This window comes from Anopheles funestus, chromosome 3RL (assembly GCF_943734845.2).
Source record: "Anopheles funestus chromosome 3RL, idAnoFuneDA-416_04, whole genome shotgun sequence".
Classification (NCBI taxonomy): Eukaryota; Metazoa; Arthropoda; class Insecta; order Diptera; family Culicidae; genus Anopheles; species Anopheles funestus.
In genome coordinates, this window is record NC_064599.1 from 15,103,320 (window position 1) to 15,126,227 (window position 22,908).

At 44.8% G+C, this 22,908-nt stretch overlaps 8 protein-coding genes across 9 annotated transcripts; 4 read left to right on the forward strand and 4 right to left on the reverse strand.

The window, feature by feature from the left end:
• The first annotated feature begins 82 nt into the window (after window positions 1–82).
• Window positions 83–3,981, forward strand: LOC125769267 (DNA repair protein Rev1). Its single transcript, XM_049437912.1, has 2 exons — window positions 83–255; window positions 317–3,981. The coding sequence occupies exons 1-2, from the start codon at window positions 208–210 to the stop codon at window positions 3,803–3,805; spliced, it is 3,537 nt and encodes a 1,178-aa protein (XP_049293869.1). The 5' UTR covers window positions 83–207; the 3' UTR covers window positions 3,806–3,981.
• A 110-nt stretch (window positions 3,982–4,091) lies between these two features.
• On the forward strand, window positions 4,092–6,193 carry LOC125769280 (zinc finger protein 714-like). Its single transcript, XM_049437940.1, has 3 exons — window positions 4,092–4,313; window positions 4,374–5,723; window positions 5,804–6,193. Exons 1-3 carry the CDS (start codon window positions 4,200–4,202, stop codon window positions 5,957–5,959), a joined length of 1,620 nt encoding a protein of 539 aa, XP_049293897.1. The 5' UTR covers window positions 4,092–4,199; the 3' UTR covers window positions 5,960–6,193.
• A 41-nt stretch (window positions 6,194–6,234) lies between these two features.
• Window positions 6,235–9,957, reverse strand: LOC125769274 (translation initiation factor eIF-2B subunit delta). The gene is made up of 6 exons (XM_049437928.1): window positions 9,839–9,957; window positions 9,631–9,776; window positions 9,265–9,372; window positions 7,187–9,036; window positions 6,760–7,118; window positions 6,235–6,586 (listed from the first exon to the last, which is right to left on the reverse strand). Exons 3-6 carry the CDS (start codon window positions 9,304–9,306, stop codon window positions 6,363–6,365), a joined length of 2,475 nt encoding a protein of 824 aa, XP_049293885.1. The 5' UTR covers window positions 9,307–9,372; window positions 9,631–9,776; window positions 9,839–9,957; the 3' UTR covers window positions 6,235–6,362.
• Window positions 9,958–10,039: 82 nt separating this feature from the next.
• LOC125769307 (partner of Y14 and mago) lies at window positions 10,040–12,194 on the forward strand. Its single transcript, XM_049437978.1, has 2 exons — window positions 10,040–10,419; window positions 10,490–12,194. Exons 1-2 carry the CDS (start codon window positions 10,392–10,394, stop codon window positions 11,266–11,268), a joined length of 807 nt encoding a protein of 268 aa, XP_049293935.1. The 5' UTR covers window positions 10,040–10,391; the 3' UTR covers window positions 11,269–12,194.
• Window positions 12,195–12,246: 52 nt separating this feature from the next.
• On the reverse strand, window positions 12,247–13,012 carry LOC125769316 (transmembrane protein 258). Its single transcript, XM_049437987.1, has 2 exons — window positions 12,889–13,012; window positions 12,247–12,806 (listed from the first exon to the last, which is right to left on the reverse strand). The coding sequence occupies exon 2, from the start codon at window positions 12,767–12,769 to the stop codon at window positions 12,527–12,529; it is 243 nt and encodes an 80-aa protein (XP_049293944.1). The 5' UTR covers window positions 12,770–12,806; window positions 12,889–13,012; the 3' UTR covers window positions 12,247–12,526.
• A 185-nt stretch (window positions 13,013–13,197) lies between these two features.
• LOC125769284 (tumor susceptibility gene 101 protein) lies at window positions 13,198–15,296 on the reverse strand. The gene is made up of 7 exons (XM_049437946.1): window positions 14,995–15,296; window positions 14,838–14,922; window positions 14,543–14,772; window positions 14,373–14,472; window positions 14,094–14,302; window positions 13,689–14,023; window positions 13,198–13,617 (listed from the first exon to the last, which is right to left on the reverse strand). Exons 1-7 carry the CDS (start codon window positions 15,037–15,039, stop codon window positions 13,431–13,433), a joined length of 1,191 nt encoding a protein of 396 aa, XP_049293903.1. The 5' UTR covers window positions 15,040–15,296; the 3' UTR covers window positions 13,198–13,430.
• Window positions 15,297–15,529: 233 nt separating this feature from the next.
• LOC125769279 (NF-kappa-B essential modulator) lies at window positions 15,530–17,584 on the forward strand. Its single transcript, XM_049437939.1, has 3 exons — window positions 15,530–16,779; window positions 16,846–17,171; window positions 17,237–17,584. Exons 1-3 carry the CDS (start codon window positions 15,679–15,681, stop codon window positions 17,448–17,450), a joined length of 1,641 nt encoding a protein of 546 aa, XP_049293896.1. The 5' UTR covers window positions 15,530–15,678; the 3' UTR covers window positions 17,451–17,584.
• A 1,273-nt stretch (window positions 17,585–18,857) lies between these two features.
• On the reverse strand, window positions 18,858–21,890 carry LOC125769277 (differentially expressed in FDCP 8 homolog). 2 transcript variants are annotated; one of them, XM_049437937.1, is made up of 5 exons: window positions 20,200–21,887; window positions 19,954–20,118; window positions 19,844–19,888; window positions 19,299–19,765; window positions 18,858–19,219 (listed from the first exon to the last, which is right to left on the reverse strand). In XM_049437937.1, exons 1-5 carry the CDS (start codon window positions 20,921–20,923, stop codon window positions 19,004–19,006), a joined length of 1,617 nt encoding a protein of 538 aa, XP_049293894.1. In that variant the 5' UTR covers window positions 20,924–21,887; the 3' UTR covers window positions 18,858–19,003. The 2 variants fall into 2 exon arrangements, with proteins under 2 accessions (XP_049293894.1, XP_049293893.1); XM_049437936.1 differs by having other exon boundaries at window positions 19,299–19,888; window positions 20,200–21,890.
• Window positions 21,891–22,908: the final 1,018 nt, after the last annotated feature.

Below are 22,908 nucleotides of genomic sequence, written 5' to 3' on the forward strand. Positions count from 1 at the left end.
ATGGGCCTGGATTTTAAATTTGCAACCTGGTTTGTATGCCCATGCGGCAAAAATATCGAATGCACGACGAATTCATAAACGCACATTACTTGACATTCGGCTTATTTTGACGGTGATGCATTTAGATGTTTTCATATTTTGGGCGCTCTTTTCTACAGGATCATCGTTGGAACAAGGTGCAATGTATTGCAGGATAACTATCAAAACATGAAGCGTAAAGAAAAGGTTGAAAGCGAAACTGGCTTCGAAGGATGGGTGAGCATCACACAAGGTATAAAGTATTCCAGTAAATCAATTACCATTCTACTCTCCATAGGGCGATTATATGGATGCAAAAATTGCCAAACTAGAGGACCAGTTTCGGCACAGCTCAGCTATCGTTGGGGACAAGCTATCGAATCTGTTCGCAGGTGTATCCATTTTTGTGAACGGTTACACCAATCCATCCGCTGATGAGTTGAAGCGACTCATGATGTTGCACGGTGGTGTGTTTCATCACTATAAACGTTCCAACACAACGTACACGATTGCATCGATCCTGCCCGATGTAAAGGTACGTTCGATCACGTCCGAAATAATCATTAGTCCACGCTGGGTAGTGGACTGTTTGAACGAGGGTAGGCTGTTGGACTACTCGAAGTATTTGCTGTATTCGCAGCATAAGCCTTCACAGCCCAAGCTGGCTTTCACGAAGTTGGCCCCCCTATCGACCCATGTTACGGATATAGCGAAACCGGTACCCAAGAATGACGGCGATCCTAACGACATCAGTCGAAGCGAGTGTCTTAATGTGCTGGGTATGCTTAAACACTTCACCGATCAGATATCATCGGAAGCATCAGTTTCGAATGAACAACAAGAAAGTTCGCAGCAAAACACGGATGAAGATGTATCTAATGGTACCATGTCGTGTAAAGCGATCCTGCAAAACGGTGAAAGTACGCAACCGCTAACTAACGGCGATGGAGAGAAATCTGAACTTCCACCACAATGTTCGCCTGATGTGTTTTCAGAAGAAGAACCGCCCCCAACAGAAACAACAAATCAATCCAACTCAATAGTTAAAAGTCCATCGAAACCGGCGCCTTCTAAGCAGTCGCTCACTGCAACGGATCCTAACTTTCTAAAGGAATTTTTTAACAATTCCCGATTGCACCATATCGCTACGCTTGGGGCAGGTTTCAAGCAGTACGTATCAGAATTGCGCGAAAAATCAACCGGTTCGTTCCCAGCCCGTGACACATTGGTGCAGCATATTGATAGCCGTGCTGTTGCAAGAGACCCAACGGAAAGAGAATTTAACAACGAATCCATCGATCGGTACATTATGCACATCGATATGGATTGTTTCTTCGTGTCGGTTGGCTTGCGGAAGTATCCACATCTCCGTGGTCTGCCGGTAGCCGTCACACATTCCCGTGGCTCAGAAGCACGCGTTCCTTCGCATCCTGGACAGAACCGTGCGTTAGAGATTGAGCTGTATCACAAGCGGCTCGAAGATCGCTACAAAGCACCAGACATTCCAATCGAATCACGACTATCGGCCATCGATGAAAATAATTCACTTTCGGAGATTGCATCCTGCAGTTACGAGGCTCGCCAGTGTGGGGTTAAGAACGGGATGTTTGTTGGAGCAGCCTTAAAGTTATGCCCGGACCTTAAAACCATTCCGTACGACTTCGATGGCTACCGGGAAGTGGCATATCAGCTGTACGACACGATCGCACAGTACACGCTTGACATTGAAGCTGTTAGTTGTGACGAAATGTTTGTCGATTTAAGCGAACTGATTCAGTCGACCGGAATAGAAGTGATGGAGTTTGTGACGTATGTGCGAAACAGAATTTCCACAGCTACTGGGTGCGGTTGTTCAGCGGGAATTGGAGCAAACCGTCTGCAAGCTAGGATGGCCACAAAAAAGGCTAAACCTAACGGCCAATATCAACTGGTCCCGGGAGCGGTAGAGGAGTACATGCGGGCGATTCCAATAGCCGATCTACCGGGTGTTGGGCCAAGCACCTCGCATCGGTTAAAGAAGATGACGTATGTAACATGCGCCGATTTACAAACCATTCCCAGGAATGTTTTGCAAACCGAGTTTGGAAAAAAATTCGGTGAAACACTCTACAACGCATGTCGTGGAATCGACGAGAAACCGTTGGTGTACGATCGGGGAAGAAAGTCAGTGTCGGTCGATGTCAACTACGGGATACGCTTCACTACCGAACAAGAGGTAGATCGTTTTATGCGCCAGCTGACGGAAGAAATTCATCGCCGATTGTTGGAGTTACGTGAGCGAGGCAAACTCGTTACAGTTAAGCTGCTCGTACGCTCTCCAGAAGCACCGATCGAGACGGCAAAGTTTATGGGCCATGGGCTGTGTGACGTTGTGACAAAGTCACAGCCACTTCGTCAGCACACAGACGATCGTACACTGATCGAAGGCACTGTGCTGGGATTGATGCGTACGTTAGCGATCGAACCGTCAGAACTGAGAGGGATCGGAATTCAGATTTCCAAATTTGAAGGTGCACAGCGTACGGCGGATAGTAAAGCTGGTAACCGGTTGAAAAGCATGTTCCAGAAGGCCGAAAACAAACTAAAATCTCAACCAGAAACGGCTGAGATTGCCTGCAACGAACCAAAAGTAACCAAATCGAAGGAACAGTATCGTTCGTTGTTTCGGCAACCTGATGATCAGGAACCTTGTACATCTCGTAGTTCCACTGCCATACCTCATGCAGTACCTTCGCCGTTACGCCAGCAATTGAACACACCGACAAAGACAGATTTTAATGGTTTTATCAATTCTCCCAAACGAAACGATAATGCTGTCAACTCACCCAGTAGGAAAGCTACGGTTGGATCAAAACCTGTCACTAGAGGCCGACGTGGAAGACCTCCAAAATGGGCTTCATCGGGTGGAAGGAAAGATCAAACCCAAACCGCACAAAGCGTTGGTGTGATGAGGAAATTTTTAACATCTACTGCATCATCCAATTGGAACGACGATTTACCTGACGGACTCGATCCAGAAGTACTGGCGGCACTACCTGAAGAAATACGAGAGGAAGCCATACGCGACTACAGAAGACAGCAGCAACTGTTGCTTGCTGCTAATAATAAGCAGCATCATCCTCCTGCGGAAAAGACTCCAGTAAAGATGTCTCCACTTCGGGATGCATACCACCATGAACGGAAATCACCAATCACTCCACAAGCTGTGGCTAATGCAGGAGATGAACAGAAAATAAAGATCGAGCTAAAGTTTCTTCAAGCACTTCCGCTAGAACTACGCCTCGAGGTGGAAAAGCAGATCGAACTGAACAAGGACAACATGGTTGTAACATGCAATGAGCCGGAAATTGATGAACCTTTGCTAGTGACGCCAGAAAAAAGTCCTGTGCGGGAGATTTCTCCTAATAAAATAATGGAGCCCCAATATGCTACCCCCAAAAGAACGTCAACTGAGTGTAAAGCATCCAAGGATCCAAATATTCTAAGACGCAAAAACTGGAGAGAACTTGTGGAAGAGTGGATCGACAGTACCGACGAACCGTACGAGTACGATGTACAGCTGTTAGTGGTGAATGGACAAGAACTATGCGAGAACAAGTCGCTAGAACGTTTGTATCTTTTTTTGCGTTGCCTTCAACGGTTGGTGCAGGAGAAGAACAATTGCTTTTGGCATCTGGCGTATTACAATGTTGTTCGTCCGATACAGGATCGAATGATCGCACTGTACGGGAACCGGTTGGCAGTGCCAGGGAAAATTACTTGTGAAATGTGCAATAATAAGGTTTAGCATACCATGATACACGATAGCAGATATACACGATTAAGCTACACGTTCCAAATCATTTAACTATGAAATATTTTTAATATTATTTAAAAAGGAATAAAAGCAAAAACCTTCAAAAACCAACTGTTGGTACCATTGTTGTTTTGCTTTTGGAACTTTAATTCTGTTCTATCATCTTCAAGCGTATGTTTCGCCTGCAATAAATCTAGTAACTGATCATTTGAATCTTTTTTTCTGCTGCATAGGCATCTTTTATTTCATCTTTTCAGCTGTCACTGGTTGCCAACATGTCAACAAACCAGTTATCATATTTTTTGTATTCCAAAACATTTTGGGGTTTCTTGAATAATCACCAGTGCTTGCAGGACGAGATTTTCCAGATTTGCATAATAACACAATGGAAAATCTGGACCGAGTGTGTCACTTGTGTCTCGGTCGAGAAATGAACGACTTAATTTATTTAAACAACCAAGAACTAACAGCGAAGATAGATCGTGTATTTTATTTTCCGGTACGACACAATTTTTCCCTAATTGTTTCCTGATACTGACTCCACTTCTTCTCTATTTAGCTAACACAACTAACGCAATCAAGTGGGCTCATTTGTGGTACATGCAAAACAACCATAGAAGAATTTTATTGGTATGCGGAACAAGTAGCAAGCAATCAGGAACAGTTGAGTAACAAGATACGGACGGAGTTACCCAAACAAAACCTTCGGGAAAGAGCTATTGACCATTCCGCTGAAGATAATGGTTCGTTGGCAGTGGATCCTTTATCAAACGAGATTAAGCTTGAGATTTTAGTTGAACCCACTCAATCGAACGATGATTCCATGACAATCGACGATGCAAATGATAATTTTATGTTGAAGGAAGAAAGCGAAAATGTTCCGACATCGGATTCCGAAATCGAACAAAAACCAACACAAAAAGATCATCGCGTATCAAAACCTAAGGAAGTGGTTGATGAACAATCTCAAATGAAAAATGAACAGAAAGAATCATCAACAGTATGTATTCAGGGCGTATCAACAAATGAGGAAGTTATTGATAAACCCACCCAAGCCAGAAATTTACGATCAACTAACAACCAACAACAAACTGCAGGCGAACAATCCAGCAAAGAACAAACGACCAAACTCACTCCTGAACAGTTAGTGCTGCAACACTACAAACTAACGTGCGATATCTGTTCGGCACCACTAAGCGATTTTAGCGATCTGTACAAACACTACAAGCTCACGCACAAAGTAACGGGCTATTTGCGATGTTGCAATAGATCGATCTACAAGAAATGCTGGATGATAGAACACCTGCAGCTACACCTAAATCCGGACACCTTCCGATGTGAACGGTGTGCGAAAAGCTACTCCTCCAGCAAAGTTCTTAAGGAACACATCAAGGAGGTACATGCTTCCGATGCTGAACGTTCCTTTCCCTGCACCACATGCCGCAAAGCATTCGTTTCGCGCTCCCACCTTAATGCACACATAATGGTAGCGCACGATACTGTACCGTGTCCGCAATGTGAAAAGGTACTGTCTAGCCGAGGCTCTCTTCGGAAGCATCTGGTTGCGGTTCATGGCGAGGGTGAAAAGCATGTATGTGAGGTGTGTGCCCGCGTGTTTCGAACCAAGCAATGCTTCGAAGCACATCGGAAGGAACACGAAGGACGCCGCCTAGAGAGCAAGGTACAATGCGAACTGTGTAATGCTTGGCTCATTAACAAGTACTGTCTTACGAAGCATATACGTCGTAAACATACGCAACATGAAGGTGGAGAGGTTGTATGTGAGACGTGCGGCAAACATGCACCCAACCAGGACGCGCTGAAACTTCACATGTGGCGAGTTCACAGTGGAAGCCGATTCGAATGTGAATGGTGTCATAAAAAATTCAATCGTCCACATCATATGAAAGTAAGCATCTGGTGGTTATATGCATTATTCTTGGCAAGGTTAGTAAACTTTTATTTTCTATTAATGATTTTTGCTTGTAGGAACATGTCGCCATTCATCACACTGGAGAGGAACTGTATGGTTGCCAGCATTGTTCAGAACGATTCAACACAAAAAACAAGCTATATACCCATCGCAAAACCGTTCACCCACAGGAATATGCGGCAGAGCTTAGGAAACGAATGTTAAAAGAATAACTAAATCTAACAATCAACAGTGGTCTCTAATAAGTATTACACTACACGTAAAACGTTATTAGGGGCGGACCGGTGGTGTATGTGATAAACGGCACCGGTTCCAGACAACAGAACCGGGTATCAAATCCCATTCGTACCGTCCCTTCGTAGCAAGGACTGACTATCCGGCTACGCGGTAAAAAAGTCTAGTTAAGCCAACAAGAGAGAGAGAGAGAGAGAGAATAACACATTATGTTATAGTTTGTCAACATAAACTACAATTGAAGTACCTTTTTAGCAATGAATTCTTTCATTCAATAAAGCCTAAATTGGTTCTCTTCCTTTTTAACATTACTTTATCTTCGTCGTCATAATCGTTACTGGCGAAAACATTTCCTTTCTACTCTTAGAATCCCTTCATAGTTCAATACGTTACATCGGATGGTTTGATACGGAGAATTACCGGGACGCTGGTGCAAGGTAATATTGCCACTTCCGTAACGACTGCTGTCACCAGTTCCGGTGGCGTGACATCATAATGAAGGTTAAGAATTGTTAACGACGTGATCGTTTCCCAGTCAGCCAGCATCGGTTTTGCCTCGGGATGATCGCGTGTATGTGGTGCAAGGACGAGCTCGTTAGGGTTACCTGCTCGATACGGGAAACAAAGGGCGTTTATGTTGAATCCTTGTAATCATTGGCGGTAGGCAAATTAAGCGGTCGCGTTGGGCCTCGTGCTCGCAAGTGTATAAACTCAAAACTATTTTCTCAATCCAAGCATTTCACAGCTTCCAATTGCACAGAATAGAATATATACTTACCGATCTCGTTGTACACAAATGCATCCGTTTGCACGCGCTCGGTAAACTTGTGCGTTTCGCAGCAGACGAGCACGGGCACGTTGTAGGATTTAGCCACGAGTGCAATCTGCGCTGTTCCAACACGGCTCATTACGGATCCATTTGCCAGGAGAGCATGTGCGCCGAGCAATACTTTCGTCACTTCTGGCATCACGTAGCTGACCGCATTGATTAACACGCACATGCACTTGACACCAAGTTGGACTAGCTCTTCCAGCATTGCATTTTCTTCCTGCCGCGGTCGTGCATTCACGATTATCACGCGGAAGGTTTTCTTGCGACGAATCGCTTCCTCCAGGATATGTTTAATCAACGAGGAGCTGGGGAATATAAGTAAAATTAATTTTTATTTCCTTTGAAGCTCCAACAACAGGAGAGAAATACTTACCAGCCATAGGTCAAAATAACATCCCCATTACAGATCTTATCCTGCACCGAACAGCAGATTGCCTCTTCAGCTTTCTCGATCTGATCACGGATGTACGATTCGATCGATTCTAGCAAACACTCTTTCTGTTCCGACACGGAAACCTTCCCATCCAGTTGACGTGCGCACATCTTTACGTGTCGCAACGCGTTCGTCATCGAGACGGAGAAAGGCCGGCAGCGCTGCAGATGGTTAGCGGATACGCTTAACATTTCCTCAAAACTTCGACCAAACTCTTTCTCTGCCGGTGTCTCATAGTCTTCTATCAGCTGGTTTAGAACCTTTAGCAGGGCGAGACAGCGAGCTTTCGATCCAACGACCGCTCCCTTAGCGTACTGTATACCAAGCTTCGTTACAGCCGGATGCAATTCGGGCGAATTAACAATTTCGGTAGCGGCAAATTTCGGTTGGTGTAGGTGATTGAACAAATTAACAATATGCTTACGCGGTGTTGTCCCGGCAAGTCCCGCACCACCGGTTGGTACAGTTTTTTTAACCGGAGCTTTTGTTTTTGCAGGTTCACTGGTTATTTTCTGAACCTTTTTCGGATCTTGTTTATCAGAAGCGGGTGTGGTCGTGGTTGTTTCTCGTTTCTTAACTTGTTGCGCATCCGCTTTCGCGGCCCGTTGTGCTTCCTGGATTGCACGACGTTCGGCTTTCGTTAATGTTGGTTTGGCCGGTTTTGCTCCCTCTGATGCCACGAGGGAAGGATTTTTTGCCTCGAACAGTGCCTTTCGTTCCGCTTTAGAAAGTTCTTTTGCTTCGGTTTGGGCAGGACCATCGCTTATATGTAGATCTTTCATCTTTTCACAAATGCTTGCATCCGTGCTGGATTTTTTCAACTCAGCTGATGCTGTAGGTTCAGCCTTCGGTTTGACCGGTCGTTCTTGCTTAGCCTTTGTCGATGGTGCTGGTGCTTCATTCGGCTTCTCCTGTGCTGGTGTTTCTTTATTTTTGCTTTTAGTTTTAGCGGCTAACTTGGCTGCTTTCTTTGCTTCACGCTCCGCAAGAATTTCTTCCCGAGTTTTATCTGATTTAGCACCCGGGGCGGGCGCGGCAGATCGTTCACTCATGGTTGCCGATTGCTGTATGGGTAGACTTGTAGCTTGCGAAGACGTTTTCAATCCAACTGACACACAGTTCGGGAAAATCTGCTCAGCAGATATATCCTGCAAACCTTGCTGGACGTATTCAACCGTACGCTTTACAGGCTTTGCTTCGAAGACAATCGGTTTGAAGGCATACGATTCACCGAAAGTTAATTTTCCAGGGATTGTACCTCCAGCGTCGAACTGGAACAATTCTGGACCGGGGAATATTTCATCAAACGTTATATTTTGTACCAAAGTCGTAGGTTCGTTGGCCACCGGAAAAAGTTCTCGTGGACCGATGTCTATTATACCGACGAACTTTGCTGTATCGACTATCTGCTTCCGGGAAACCGACACGTTTTCCGGTACAGTTTCAAGCGTTTGCGGTGGTGTCTGACACGCCGCTTGTGTAACAATATTCCCGGGGGGAAATAATTCCTCAACCGTTATCGATTGTAGCTCAAGTTGTGAATCTTTTTTGTCACCTTTTGCCTTTCGTTTACGACGACGGCTTGGTTTACGGGAAAGCTCAGGAGCATCCGCTTCAATATCAAGGCGCTGATCAGACTCTATTGTAGTCTTTCCAGAGGAAGTGCTTATTGGTGGATTATTCTCCTTTTCTACTGTGGTTTTCTGTAATTGAGCAGTATTTGTCGTTCCGCACTGCGCTGGGATTTTTATCGCGTCTGGTTTTGGTTTCTTGTGCGCTCGATTTCGTTTCTACAAGCAAAATAAGTTGATTAAAATACGAAATATTTCATGGTTAGCTCCTTTATCAATCACAGTACCATGCATGTAATTCTACAATCTAAACAATTTTCAGTGGAGTGCATCAGAAAGGGAGGATCGTGCAAAAAAATCATCGATTGGGAAGGGAGGAAAACAAAACTTCCAATTTGCAAACAAAAAATACACACATTCAGGCTACATCGTGCAACCGTACGGTACCTTTTTCAACGTTCCAGCATCCGTTGGAGCGGCGGTCTCCATGGTGATGGTGAAAGGGGAGAAGTTAAATGGAGTATCTACAATCGTGGCAGTTATCTTTTCGATTTTCTTTTTTAATTGTACGTTACATTCCGACAGCACCGTAACAACAAGCAAATATATTGCACACCGGAACATGAATGAGATAAAATTAGGGAGAAAGTAGAAACACTTGTTAAAAGGATAACATCTACGGGATTGATTGATCGATCGTGCGAACAATCGGTGTTGCAAAGAGCAGTTATGTAGTGAACGTTCTTTAGTTAGTTGCAAGTTAGTAGCAACATTTAGTGTTGCTGATCATGCAATGGAACTAATTTGGTATACCTTAATGGTAGGGAGCTGGCAATTTTCTTGCCCTTGCTGCAACGTAGCAGGATTTGCTCTTTCAGAATCCACGGAACAGATTCCTTCAGCGCAGCGCAATGAATGAAACTTCTGCTATTGGGTCGATTGGGGCTTGCAGCTTCGTTCTAGATATGAATGAAAGGTATGAGCAAAAAAGCTATAGATAAGTTGAATATGTTTTACTTACCACAAATAAATAAATAAAATATTTGCCCGTCCAGCCCTTCGGGTTGCTGTGCGAGGAGGAAATGAATTTTGAAAGAGATAGGACGATAATCTAGCACCACTCGTTTGACGTTTCGAACAAATCTGCCAACGGGTGTTGACGACGAATTGTGACCCAAGGTGTGTAGATAAAGCACATTTGTGCTAATTGTGTGTGCAAACCGTAGCTGAGATTGTGTGAAAGTTTTTGCTATATACCGAAGAGGGGTTGTGCGAAAGGGGGTGGCTGCTGTACACATACGTATAAACACACACGCCAAGCAGCAAAAGGAATCCCATTTCCGAGACACCGAGATTTGTTTGCAGCCGGACGAAACGGCAACACGGTGGTTAAAAATAAACTGGCCGCCTTTGCCGTTTGGTATTGGTTGGAGGTGCGTAGCACGCACAACGCGAGCATATTTTCCCCGTGTGCCATCTTCTGAATGGTGTTAGCTTCACGGTGCGTGCATTTGTTTTGTTGATTGCTTTTGCTCTACTGCGGGTTTCCAGTGCGGCAGCTTAAACGGGAAACCATGACAACCTACTCAACCGACAGTCAAGGTAAGCTAAATCCGCTTGTCCGGCTTGCATAATGTGCAATTGAAACGCTACATTTCATCTACCTCGGCAGGAAAATTCATTCCGGCTACCCAGCGCCCGGACGGTACCTGGCGCAAGCCACGCCGCGTTCGCGATGGTTACGTACCGCAGGAGGAGGTACCACTGTACGAAAGCAAAGGCAAACAGTTCGCCCAGAAACCTTCTCTTCCACCCGGGTTACCGCCGGAGGTGGTGCAAAAGGCAAAGGAAAAGCGCGAACGTGACCGGTTACGGCAGCTGCGCGAAGAGCAACAGAGGAAGGAACAGCAGAACAAAAAGTTGCAACCTACCTTGCCTCCCGGGTTGTTAGCCGTCGATGGTGCTGTGGGAAGCAGTGACAAACAGAAGGTCAACACGGCCAAGAATATAAACGCCGCCTTACGTTGCAAAAAAACACCAGAACTGCCCGACATACTGTTGGAACAGCGACCGGTGGTTAAAACAAAGCAACCACCGCAGCAACAACACGCAAAATCATCACAACAAAAGCCCGCCGCCGCTTGCAACAGTGATAGCGCCGTGGAGGAACTGGCAAGCGCCTTCGCTTCCGGTGCACAGCTAAAGCAACAATCCCCAACAACAACAGCGACACCTTCGGTTGAAGGAGCCGAAGGTCAGCAGTTGGAGGTAGCGAAAAAGCTACGTAAGCTCCGGAAGAAGATACGTGAAATCGAAGCAATCGAATCAAAGCTAATGTCTACCGACGGGCCAAAGCTGGACAAGGACCAGCTAGAAAAGGTGAAACGGAAACCGGACATACTGCAGGAGATTGAAGAGCTTGAAGTGCAATATTCAGCCGGTGCCATGTGATGATAAAAAGCGATGATAAGTCAAATGGGTCCGACCTTAGCGGGCCCCTTTACGTGGTAGGAAGCGCGAGAGAGTGAACGAGGAACAGGAGTGTTAAGAATGGTTGCATTTAAGTTGGTAAGTATCCTGCGAAGAAGAAGCCACAATCCACTCGTTGTGTGTATCCCAGATTTAAATGAAGAAGGTTTCTTCGCTGTACAAATCCACTTTAATCAAACTAAGGGTGGATCGATGCGTTTGATAGCAAGCGCAAGGGAGCACTTAACTTACCACGTACGATGGTACAGCGGCAAGCTTCATCGACGGCACATACACGCTTGCCATCGTTTTACGTTGGGATTTCGTTGGCTTGACGAAAATGCGGCTGGAAAACTAATTTCGTAGGCGCCCGTGTTCAGCAGGGGTGGGCTATTTTCTGTCAAATGATTGTACATCCTCATAGATTTAATTTCAAGTTTCATCCTTCGTTCGATCGTACGATTCTACTGCCGGAATCTTGCTTTTACTTATCCCTGTAGGTTTAAGTAGTAGTAGCTGCTGAAGTAGCAGCTATCGTTCGCTATCTGTTTTGCGTAACATACGGCCTACGACTACGCTCTATAGTGCATAATTTCGATGCTTTATTTGCCCTTTCTCCAACAAGCGGAAGCACCGTCCCCGTGTAATAGTTGATTGTGGATCTTTTAGTTTTTCTTTTACTTCACAGTCCAACCATCTTGTGGACTGACTAGCAGTAACAGCTCTTACATGTAAGCAGTTTTCGTGTAGTAAGTACGTAGGCTTAAGATTAAACTAGTGCTAGGGATAAGTTTTAACGTAAATTGTTAAATGATATAAAAAGAAGAAAGAGAATACGATGGGAAGAGCTGGAAAAAACACACGGTTGAGTTAGAACACGAAAAGTCAATAAACGTTTTAAGGACCAACGTGCCCGTCTCGAGCATTTCTTTACTAAGAGAAAATGTTTAACCAAACGGATCAATGCCCTTCCGTGAGAGGAAAGTGAGTGTGTGTTTGGTCTGACGTGTATTTCTTATGACAATTTGCTTACAAATTAAAACATTCACCTTACTTCACACACATTTTAATCCATTTGTTCGTGCTGTTGGCAATTTTTTTCCCTTGCTGCGGTGCATTTCATTCGTAAAACCATCACATATCTTCCTCGTGGATGGGTTGCGTGAGAGTAAGATTCGGATTAGAATGTTGTGTTGAAGAAATGGGATGCGGTAAAGAACTCCTACACGAGGTACTTCCGTTACACATAGATCCCAACCGAAAGCAGAAGAAACAGCACACCGAATCCAAGGAACAGTGATGCGAACAAACTGATAGCCAGCTCCTTAAAGATGACGCTCTCCTTGGACGGTTGTTTTGGGCGGGATACTTCGAACACGAAGAACCACGCTGTGAAGAATGTGCCAAACAGCAGTAACACACTCGCCAAATGTGGAAACACGGCCGGGTTTACCGGCGAGACGTAGCGAACCATCAAATCCATGACGCTGTGATAGTTGTCGATGCGGTTTCCGGTATGCCTGGGGGTAATTCACGTTGGATTAGTTGATAAATTTGCTAACGGGATGCGTAACATCAGCAAGGGTATGGTAACGAACGTACAGCAATGGGCGAAACACAGTAAATCTACAAAAACAATCTACTTTCGCTACGTATAAATCGGCTTTTCCAGCAAGTCTCTTGTTGCCGAAACTGACGTGGCGTGTAGATGTTTTTTTTTATGCGAAATGACAGTTCATTTGACAGACGAGCGTAAACGGGGGGCAAATCAATTTGGGAAGTTTGTTTTGATTATGCTACCCCGGCATTTAATTACAGAAAACTCGAGCTACTTTCAATTTAGCTGCGTTTATTTTTTCAACTCTACTTGCTCCGGGCAATGTAATACAAAAAAATGCATTTCATCAATCGTGATGTTTGAAACGTGTAAGCTTTATTATACGCGATATAGCACGAAACGAATGAGAGGACTATAATATCATGATAGACGATGAAAATAACAGGTCAGCGGCGCAAACCTAACACAATCAAAAACAGGAAATAGGCACAGGAGAGATAACCGAAACGGAAACATGCACATATAGTCGACGAGGTTCCTTTAGGGTGTTTTCGTCACGAATCACGGTTTTCGGTTGCACATAGAATTAAACGCTAAAGCCCGCCTTCTGTCGACACTTTTGCATAAGAGCACGCAACATGAACTGCTTTCGCGATAGCTGTCGAACCTGTTTCAGGAACACCTCCAGATCAATCACCCCGCTGCGAAGGGCTTCACCCATGAAGTAGGTCGCGTCTTCTATGGCGGCTTCTTCAGCGTAGGCATTCAATAATCTGTGAAATGGATAAATTCGTATCGATCAATAATCTATCTGCTGCTATGATTGGACGTTTGATGTACGCACTGTTTGTAAAGTGGGGCAGTGGTGGTGACCGCTTCGTCGACATCAATCGATTCAACATTATCCAACGACTCCAGTGCACGTTCCAGCTCCTTTTCCTTATCCTTTAGCACGGTGATACTCTTCGTCAGTTCCTTTTCGTCGCGTTCGAGCCGCGTAAGGATGTCCTTAATCTTGACTTGACCCTCGTTCAGCTCTTGCTGTGTTCGCTTAAGCGTTTGCACCTCAGCCTGACACTGGTTCATCTTTTCCTGTACCCGTCGCTTCAGTTTATCCTCTACGGCACTTATTAGCGATGCCCGGATGTGTTCCTCTGTGATCGTTCCGGTACCTTGGTTCTGGAAGCAGCAAAAACCATGATCCACATTCATTTAATTTGTGATTCCGGACAAACTCGTTTCATCTTACCACGGCTGGTGTAGTTCCAGCTATTGTTCCTGGTGCTGGTGGATAGGGCATTCCGTAAGGCAATCCATAACCGGGACCGGTTGCACCGGGCGCTGGTTGTCCGTAGTTATTGTATCCTTGGCCTGCCACTGGATACGGGGCAAACTGTTGCGTTGGGTACGGAGGTATGTACGAGGTGCTGGTGGCCGGTGTCGGAGGCATGTAAGATGCTGATGGAGAAAAGAGCGAAGTGAATATATTACAGCTATTCCATATTAGATTGAATACACGTTGCCTTACGCTGCTGATACGATGTTTCTGGTCCTTTGGAATACACTGGAGGCACTTCGCCAAATGTGACGCTCATGATTTGAATCAGATCCAACAGATCGGCATTTTTCTGTACAGAAAAGAGATGGTAAAGTTTAGCTACCAACAATAGCTACTATTTCATATACACCGAGTCTAACCGGGTTCCAATCGTGCAGATACGGCAAATAGATTTTCCCATTGAAATCAACGTACGCCGACACCTTGATGCGCATTTCGGACGTTGGCTTTACGTAGCAAATAGGAGCATTCTTCGGGTGTGTATCCATAAGCCAGATACAAATGGGAATGTTATACGTATTGCCCTTATACTTCACCGGTATAGTGCCGTGGAGATTGAGTAACATTTTCGTGCTACCATCGTTGAACACTGTTCAGAGAGATAAATTCCATTAGTAAACCAATCGTGGGTCTGATTGTATGGAGATGACTCACCGTACTCTTCCATCCGATGTTGCAGTCCATGGTAAATGCGTAAAGCATTTGTGACGTCCTTCTTGGTTGCCGTAGGATCCCGATACTGTAATTGAAACGAATGTGACAATGGTGTTAGTTTCTACATCTCCGGACTAGCAGAGAAATCGTCACCTACCGAGGACAACATCCGGGTGAGTGCATTATCATCCAGCTTGTGCATTGTGTCGCTGCTCGTTGCTAAAATTCACCAAGGTTGCTCACCGATGTGACTATTAATTTAACGGGGCCTTCCCTTTACTGTAGTCCGCCTTTGCAGGGAGCTTAGGGTACTCCCTTCTTTGTGGCGAACAAAATTTTACGAGTGTTTCGTGCGTTTGATATGACGGGGATGCTTGCTACAATTAAACATTCTAAATCTTCTGCTACATTTGACAGTTCACACACACCATATCATCTGCTTTCACAGTAATGTGCTCGAGATTAGCAATTTTATCGAAAGGGGATACATTTTCAAGAATCGACATTTACATAACAGATAACATTAAACTAATGACTCTCTCAAAATTTCCAAATGTTTCCTCTATTTCCGCTATGTTTTCGTCAACACATCGACTAATTTGTCACGAAAATGTTTAAATTTATAAGTTTCATTATGTGATCATTTTTCGTTCCAGCTGGCAACACTGTTTTTTGTTTCGGTTGTCAGACCATTGTTATTGGATTTTTTTATATTTCAGTGCTTGTGTTCCCCACTGTTGGCGCAGTTCGTATTACACAGAAGAAGCGGTATTGTGGCAAGAACGGAACGGTTTCGGATAGGAAAAACTAGTGGCTATAATTAACACCCCCAGGGAAAACGATGTCTCTGGCCGAATCTACCCAGCGTTCGTTGGAGGAGGAATCGTTCATCATACTCGGGACCTCACCAACCCCGTCGATGGTCAACTATTCCATCGCCCCGGTCTCCTCGCAGCCAGTGTCGGTGGTTGAACGCGAAATTGCAGACTCAGCTAAATCATTGTCGAGCGTCTCAACTTCAGTCTCCAAGATGGAAACTTCCACACAACTTGATTCCACCACTTACAGTCTGCTAACGAACGGAGGGACCGCTATGCATGCATCGAAGATTGCACCACAAACGACAAAATCGTTGAATGAATCATCATCCCCAAAAGCGTCAATGATTGCGTCAACAGAATCAATGCAGCAAGCACCACGTTCGGTGAAAAGCCTGCAATCGATCGAGAACAAGGAAAACGTTCCGCGCGATGTTCTGTCGGCCAGCTTCACCCAGCCACCGACGGCCTCCTTTATCCTGGGAGAAACACAATCGATTCTGCAACAGTTTCCCAGTCTGGCTCATTCCTCGGTATCTTTCGAGGAGGTTCAATTGCTGCAGAAGCTTAGCATGGAACATAGCCAGCTGAAGGAAAGTCTACAGCGGGCTAATGTGGCGATGCGTAAGAACTTCACGTCCATACAGCAGCTGCAGGACGAAACAAAGGCACGCTCTGCCGAACAGGATGCCCGCATAGAGGAGCAGAAGCTGAAAATCGAACAGCTGTCGGCGGAAAACAGCCGGCTCGTGGCGGAATTGGAAGCATTCCGAGCGGCTGCCACAGCGAAGGAAAACGAGCTGCAGAGTTCGTATAAAGAGCTGCAAGCGGATTTGGATGAAGTTGGTCGCGTGCGTGAAGTGGAACGCCAAGCGGCCCAGTCCGAAGTGGACGAACTGCGAAAGGAATCATCGGAACGGCAAGCCATCATTCAGAATCTGTCAAAACATATCGAACGATTGGAGCTACAAATCAAAGGCTTTGTGGTGGTGAACAACAACAAACCCGAAAGTGACGATGGCAAGGCGAGCTACGTTTCGGAGGAGACTCACAAACGCGAGTTGAAGCAGCTCGAGAGGCATCTGTCGGCAGAGGTGGCCAAGAATTTAGAGTTTGAAGACATGGTAAGTAAATGGTATCTTGCTAGTTTTGGTATCTCTCTTTAGCAAATGCATTGCAATCCATTTTAGCGAAATGTCTACCTCGATGAGATCAACTGTCTCAAGGCAAACGTTAAGGCAGCCGAACAAGTGTATGCTGCAACACGTGTCGAGACGCAGAAGCTGTTTGACGACATAAAGTCGCGTGACGATACCATTACGGCACTGCGTGGGGAAATTACTGTACTCCAGGAGCGAGTACAGATGCTGACGGTGCAGTCCGACATTTTCCAAAAAGATTTCGAAGCCGAACGTACTGCTCGCGAAGAACTGGCTGGTGAAAAGAGTCGTATTTTGGGCGAATTCGAAGTACTGCAGCGCCGAAACATGGAGCTGAATACGCAAATTTCGCAAACGTAAGTTATGCCACCGCAATGGAATACCTTATTGCGTCACTAATGATTTGTTTTTATCTTGGCAGGGAGTCTGAACGTGTAGCATCTGCACAACGAGCCGCAATAATGGTTCAGGAAGCTACATCGATCCAGACGACCACTGAAAATGACACAACCTACGGGCAGGAGGAGGAACAGAAGGAACCGCTCAGCCTGCTTCGCTGTCCCCTGTGCCTTAAAGGGTACAAAGATTTTAGTACGTTGCAGAGCCATGCGGCTGATTGTATGGGCATCGAGTAGAATGTTGAACCACCTTGTATTACCATGAACAATCTAGAGGTTAGTTGCGTACTGTATTTAGCCAAACCCTATTTCAAATATTATAAAAAACTTATCCATGTTACAATAAAAGCACGCTGAAGTATAACCTTGGATTACGGTGGTACGAAACATAAAGTATTCTAATGCGAGACACAAGTAGAGATAAGGATTGCGTGACTCATGCGTTGGCAGTTTCCAGTGTTGACTCACCGAGAGGATTTGATGCTTGATAATGAACGTCTTATCAGAAACAACCCACTGATGATCCTACAGATATCGTCATACCTATTGTTTCGTTTTTCCTACCGCGTCATAGCAAGGAAGCTACGCTGTCTTAAAGTTGCTGTAGGAGTGCTCGGACTACGGTTCCACCTCTTCTAGACCAGACACATGGGCAAGCAAGTGGAAAGAACAAGCATATTTAATTTATTGTACATCCAGGGCCATCTATCCTTCTTCAGCTATGGGAAAATAGTGGAAACAAAACCGTTACAATACAATACAAAAATTCCACAAGACAAACTCAGCAATACGCACGAAACCAGCTGTCAAATCTAAACAAAACAAAGCCAGCTGAGCGACAAAAGTTAAGTTCGAAAGTGTAGCGTCCCGGAACGAGACTGAAGGAAATTTTTTGGGAGTATTTTCATCATGTCTGGTGATTCCAACACACGAAAACGCACCATTCTAATGGGAAGAAAGTGTTTCCTGTGTCAAAACACCCGCTACCGCAGCAAGCACTGCCGTTTGTTTCGATTTCCATCGCGTGGTACAGCCATGTGGAACCGGTGGCTTACAGCGATGGCACTCAGTGAGGAAGACATCCGCCCAAACGAGCATCCCCGCGTATGCCAGAGGCATTTCGATCCAAAGCACTTTCTCACACGTCAACTGTCCGGCATGGCTGTCCCGATGTGGCACTTAAAAAGAATTAATAACAAACAGCTCTGTACCGTCGAAGAATATTCCTCTAGTGATGGTAGAGTTTTTGACAGGGCAACAAAAGCTTCCGGCGACTGTACTACCGAATATAGTGAAATACTAGATGAAAAAAATACAAATTATGAAGAAGCAGAAAACGTACTATCGGAAGAGGAAGAACTGCTGCAGGATTTATGCTCAACGTTATTAACGAACGCAACTGGGAAGGAACAATCGAATGAAACTGTTTCAACACTGTCCGCGTTCAGTTGCACTATTCCTCAACATGCAGTCCTCGATGAATTGCTTTCACTGGAAAGGAATCGTGTGGAACGGCTACTCAAGATGAATGCCCAACAGAAACAAATAATAGAGGAACAGCGAAATCTTCTATGGGAGCTCGGCGTGGAATGCGTTCCGGACAAACTAGCTGATGATTCGGATTGAAAGGAAGCAGGCTTGATGGACCATTCAAAAGCAGGTGCTTTTATTTGCAATGTTTCTACGGGCGACAGAAAAGCTGTGTGCACGAAGCCACCGTGAGTTAATAATCTAATGCACAACCAAAGCACATTGAAGTAGCTTCCAAAGTGGAAAGATATGCGTTTAATTTAGTTCCCATTTTCTAGGTCCAGCTGTTCGCGCAATGTTTGCAAAGCACGCCGTCGTAACCGTGTACACTTTGCACATTTCATCTTCTTTCGCTGGTAGCATTCCCGATGGCTGACGGTATTGCAGCGCGTACAGCTGATGGCGTTATCGTCGAATGGAAACAAAATTTGATCATTGTTGCAGAACTCACAGATGTAGGCTTTACCGGAGCAGATCTGAAAAAGAAAACCGAACAAACAGTGTACGGTGCGGTGCAACAAGAACCTGACCCTTGCTAGACAACATTCCCCTTACCAAACATGTTCTTATATGATGTTCGAATGTGGCTCGTAACGTACGTAGCTGGCCTACCAACGTTCCATCCTCTACGCCAACCAGATCAGCCACACTGTACAGCTCGACCGATTCCATCAGATGACGCCGTTCACCGATTTGCTTCGCAACGAGCTTGATCTCATCTGCCAAACGGCACGCGATGAGATATCGTTTCATTTCACCGAGCTGGACACGGACGCGTTTCACTTCGGCCAGCTGCGGAATGAAGGTAAACAGACGTGGATTTTTTTCCTCCAGCCGTATGACGGGTTTGTGTAGCAAAAGATTTATCTGCTGCCGTGACGCACGACAAACTTTCCGTGGCACAAAGTCCCAGTTGTTGGTGATCCGTGCGGGTATGATACTGGTGTCATTCCAGTGACAGGATGGACAATAGTAGAGGCCGGTGTAATCACACAACCGAGGTTGAATCGAATTCAGTTTCTCTATTGCACAAAGAAACGAAAAATTAATCGATTTATGGTTTTCTGAAGGAATGGGGGGAAACAGGTGCACATCCTTACCTGCTTTAAACTCCATTCCGAAACAGTTTATGGCTGTGGATGTATCTAAAAACGGAAAAAAGTGTACGATTGTGATCGTTCAAGGAAACTGGAATCATGGATTGACTTACTGTAGCTTAGTTGCGTTCCACATTCAGCGCAGGTATACTTCTGAAAGGCCAATCCAATTTCCGGACAAATGCATTCGATCGGTTGCTTATGTTCTGTAGTTACGACGTGCGCACAGATACGTATAACACTGCGCAAGCATTTATGATGCACGGCAAAGGAACAATCTGTTGTGACAATTGCAGAAGGAAACTGCTGTAAGTGCCTTTAAATTTAAATATCAGAAAAATTGCAATAAAATTCAGTACCGTAGCAAACGTAGGACGCTTGCACAACATTCCAGATGACTCCCGAACAATGATCACAATACAGGTTCCGTTTGTGTTGCAACTGTTGAAAGGGAAATTGTTTCCGGCGGACGAAATGATGCCCAAGTATTACTTCCGTTTCTTCCAGCACCGCTTCCGGATCGCGGGAGAAATCGAGCAACTCCCGGTATCGGTACCGCAATTCAACCAAATGTCTCACCAACCATTTGCTTTGCTCCGTGTCCGGTCCGTAAGCATTCGTGCGTACCAGTGACCGACACACATCAATCGCTTGCGACAATTCCACCAATGATGCATTCTGATCCAGCGGAACCAGTTGCCACTTTACGCGTGGTACAGCTGTGTCGGGACCGGGTGGGATCGATCCTTGAACGTCCTGTTCCTGATCACCATCATTCTGTTCGTCACAGAAAGCACGCAAGGAGCCAACCGAACTGTTCATCGGTTCCAACGTTCGATCATTGCCCGGAGTACACGTTTCCGGTACATCTTCCTCCTGTTCACTGTCCTCTGAACCTGCTTCTTCATTCCCATCGTTGTTGTTATCATCCCGCGCGTTGGGTGAGGTTTTTTGTCCACTAGTTAATTCCTCCGCAAAGCTTCTATCACCATTGTCGGCGAATGTTCCGGCCAGCAGCAAGCTATTTACCGTACTCGGTAGATTCCACAGTCCTTCCCGGAAGTTTTGTACCGTACTCTGCATGGTTTAAACGGAACAGCTACCGATCGTTACAACTAGCCGTACTAACTACACATCTGGCTAATGGCACATCCGCTCATTTACACTTGACCGATAGTCGTTCGGTCATTCTTATCAGCGTTTTAGAATGCTTCATCGTAATTAATCACATTCTTCCACTAAGCGGGGTTGCTGACAGAGATTTAACTTACACACTTTAACTCATTCTTTAGCGACGAACGAATGCAAATGAAGATGTTAGTGAAACAGGAACCCTACAAATCGCCCGATTGATAGCTATGACTCAATCTATGATGCTTGTTTTTGTTTGTAAATTTTGTGGCTTTTTTCTTCGCGGCCAGTTTCTACAGAGCAAAGGCAATTAAACTAAACAAAGTAAGGAACGTGCTTAGTAGTTTACTCTTTTCAACTCGCACCGGAATCGCGTTTTAGAATGCTTCATCGTAATTAATCACATTCTTCCACTAAGCGGGGTTGCTGACAGAGATTTAACTTACACACTTTAACTCATTCTTTAGCGACGAACGAATGCAAATGAAGATGTTAGTGAAACAGGAACCCTACAAATCGCCCGATTGATAGCTATGACTCAATCTATGATGCTTGTTTTTGTTTGTAAATTTTGTGGCTTTTTTCTTCGCGGCCAGTTTCTACAGAGCAAAGGCAATTAAACTAAACAAAGTAAGGAACGTGCTTAGTAGTTTACTCTTTTCAACTCGCACCGGAATGGGTGTGTTTCGTTTCCGCTTTCACACAGTGGAACAGAAAAATAGAGAGAGAGAGAGGAGATCATATTGGCGGGAAAGGATAATTTCGCTCTCGGCAGGATAATTGACAGCATGCGAGCATGTGACAAGTTTAAAAATTAAAAGCCATTTTGAATTGCATGTGTAACGACATTTTATTGCGTTTATTTCGTTTAGAATAGTAGAAGTAAAAGATTTTCACAGTGTGTCCTCACGATTTGAATTACAATGGATGAGCAATTGTTTTATTTTCCAGGTAAAAGGAGATAAAACTGCAATTCTCAGGACACAGAGTGTCAGTTAACGAATGGGATTTTATGGAGATAGACAGCCTAAGAGAGATATATCTAAGAAGTTTGAAATAATCTAAAAAAGATGTCAGTATGATTTGTGTGAGACATTTTCGGTAGGTTTCACCATGCATTCTCCAAAATGTGTCGACAAATACAGACGATCAATCAATCACTGTTTCATAGTACAGTGACAACATTAAGATAAAGCTGTATTTTATTGAGGCATTAAATAGATAACAGACGAACCGTCCAATGCTGTTCATCCTACATGGATCCACTAAACTTCAGCAACAAATCAGGATCTCGACAATTTCTAATGCCGGTTACTGATCGTTTGATTAATCCTCATCTGAGAACAACACCGATCTTGTGATATAAATGACTTGGTGCTTTGAGATACTCTGCAAACAGCGGAGAAAAGCCACGATTGATGATAGAAACTTCAATGCTTTTGGTAATGTGGATACTACAAAACAAGTTGATATCACAATTACGTGATTTCGTATCACTGTACATGGTGTTGTTTGGTGTGAATGTAACTGACACATTTGGGGTAGGAAAGCAATTTGTCCCTGGTAATGATGGGCCATTCGCACGGGATGATAAACGTGTTAATTTAATCTACAACCGATAGTCTCGATTGTTGTCTCAAGTGTCTACGTTCTACGATAGGTTATCATCGTCTTTTCGTAGTTTGAATCATCTATCCGTTGGAGTGGGTCACAGTGTGGGCACAGTGCCAGCGATTTACAGCAATCGTTCCTGCTATGGCATTTGACGACGACGAAGCCGGCTTAGTCTCCGCTGTAGTGGAACCAGTTGAGAAGGACATTTCTATTCAACATGTTCCATCGGTAGATTCATCGGTAGGGGTGGACCTGTTACTGCTTGTTTGCTTCCTGGTGACGATTTTACTGATTGGATTCGTACTACGATTGTTTCTGCAAAT

What these genes read in the sequence shown, in the direction of transcription:
- LOC125769267 (XM_049437912.1), top strand. Translation starts at nt 208, where the DNA reads ATGAAGCGTAAAGAAAAGGTTGAAAGCGAAACTGGCTTCGAAGGATGG. An exon ending in AAACTGGCTTCGAAGGATGG is followed by an intron (nt 256 to 316) that starts GTGAGCATCACA and finishes TACTCTCCATAG; the next exon opens with GGCGATTATATGGATGCAAA.
- LOC125769280 (XM_049437940.1), top strand. Translation starts at nt 4,200, where the DNA reads ATGGAAAATCTGGACCGAGTGTGTCACTTGTGTCTCGGTCGAGAAATG. An exon ending in ATCGTGTATTTTATTTTCCG is followed by an intron (nt 4,314 to 4,373) that starts GTACGACACAAT and finishes TTCTCTATTTAG; the next exon opens with CTAACACAACTAACGCAATC. An exon ending in ATCGTCCACATCATATGAAA is followed by an intron (nt 5,724 to 5,803) that starts GTAAGCATCTGG and finishes TTTTGCTTGTAG; the next exon opens with GAACATGTCGCCATTCATCA.
- LOC125769274 (XM_049437928.1), bottom strand. Translation starts at nt 9,306, where the DNA reads ATGGAGACCGCCGCTCCAACGGATGCTGGAACGTTGAAAAAG. An exon ending in ATGCTGGAACGTTGAAAAAG is followed by an intron (nt 9,037 to 9,264) that starts GTACCGTACGGT and finishes TTTTGCTTGTAG; the next exon opens with AAACGAAATCGAGCGCACAA. An exon ending in GTTATTTTGACCTATGGCTG is followed by an intron (nt 7,119 to 7,186) that starts GTAAGTATTTCT and finishes TATATTCCCCAG; the next exon opens with CTCCTCGTTGATTAAACATA.
- LOC125769307 (XM_049437978.1), top strand. Translation starts at nt 10,392, where the DNA reads ATGACAACCTACTCAACCGACAGTCAAG. An exon ending in CTACTCAACCGACAGTCAAG is followed by an intron (nt 10,420 to 10,489) that starts GTAAGCTAAATC and finishes CTACCTCGGCAG; the next exon opens with GAAAATTCATTCCGGCTACC.
- LOC125769316 (XM_049437987.1), bottom strand. Translation starts at nt 12,769, where the DNA reads ATGGATTTGATGGTTCGCTACGTCTCGCCGGTAAACCCGGCCGTGTTT.
- LOC125769284 (XM_049437946.1), bottom strand. Translation starts at nt 15,039, where the DNA reads ATGCACAAGCTGGATGATAATGCACTCACCCGGATGTTGTCCTCG. An exon ending in TCACCCGGATGTTGTCCTCG is followed by an intron (nt 14,923 to 14,994) that starts GTAGGTGACGAT and finishes TTTCAATTACAG; the next exon opens with TATCGGGATCCTACGGCAAC. An exon ending in ACTGCCCCACTTTACAAACA is followed by an intron (nt 13,618 to 13,688) that starts GTGCGTACATCA and finishes TCCATTTCACAG; the next exon opens with ATTATTGAATGCCTACGCTG.
- LOC125769279 (XM_049437939.1), top strand. Translation starts at nt 15,679, where the DNA reads ATGTCTCTGGCCGAATCTACCCAGCGTTCGTTGGAGGAGGAATCGTTC. An exon ending in ATTTAGAGTTTGAAGACATG is followed by an intron (nt 16,780 to 16,845) that starts GTAAGTAAATGG and finishes AATCCATTTTAG; the next exon opens with CGAAATGTCTACCTCGATGA. An exon ending in AATACGCAAATTTCGCAAAC is followed by an intron (nt 17,172 to 17,236) that starts GTAAGTTATGCC and finishes TTATCTTGGCAG; the next exon opens with GGAGTCTGAACGTGTAGCAT.
- LOC125769277 (XM_049437936.1), bottom strand. Translation starts at nt 20,923, where the DNA reads ATGCAGAGTACGGTACAAAACTTCCGGGAAGGACTGTGGAATCTACCG. An exon ending in AGCGTCCTACGTTTGCTACG is followed by an intron (nt 20,119 to 20,199) that starts GTACTGAATTTT and finishes TTGTCACAACAG; the next exon opens with ATTGTTCCTTTGCCGTGCAT. An exon ending in TGGAACGCAACTAAGCTACA is followed by an intron (nt 19,889 to 19,953) that starts GTAAGTCAATCC and finishes TTCCGTTTTTAG; the next exon opens with ATACATCCACAGCCATAAAC.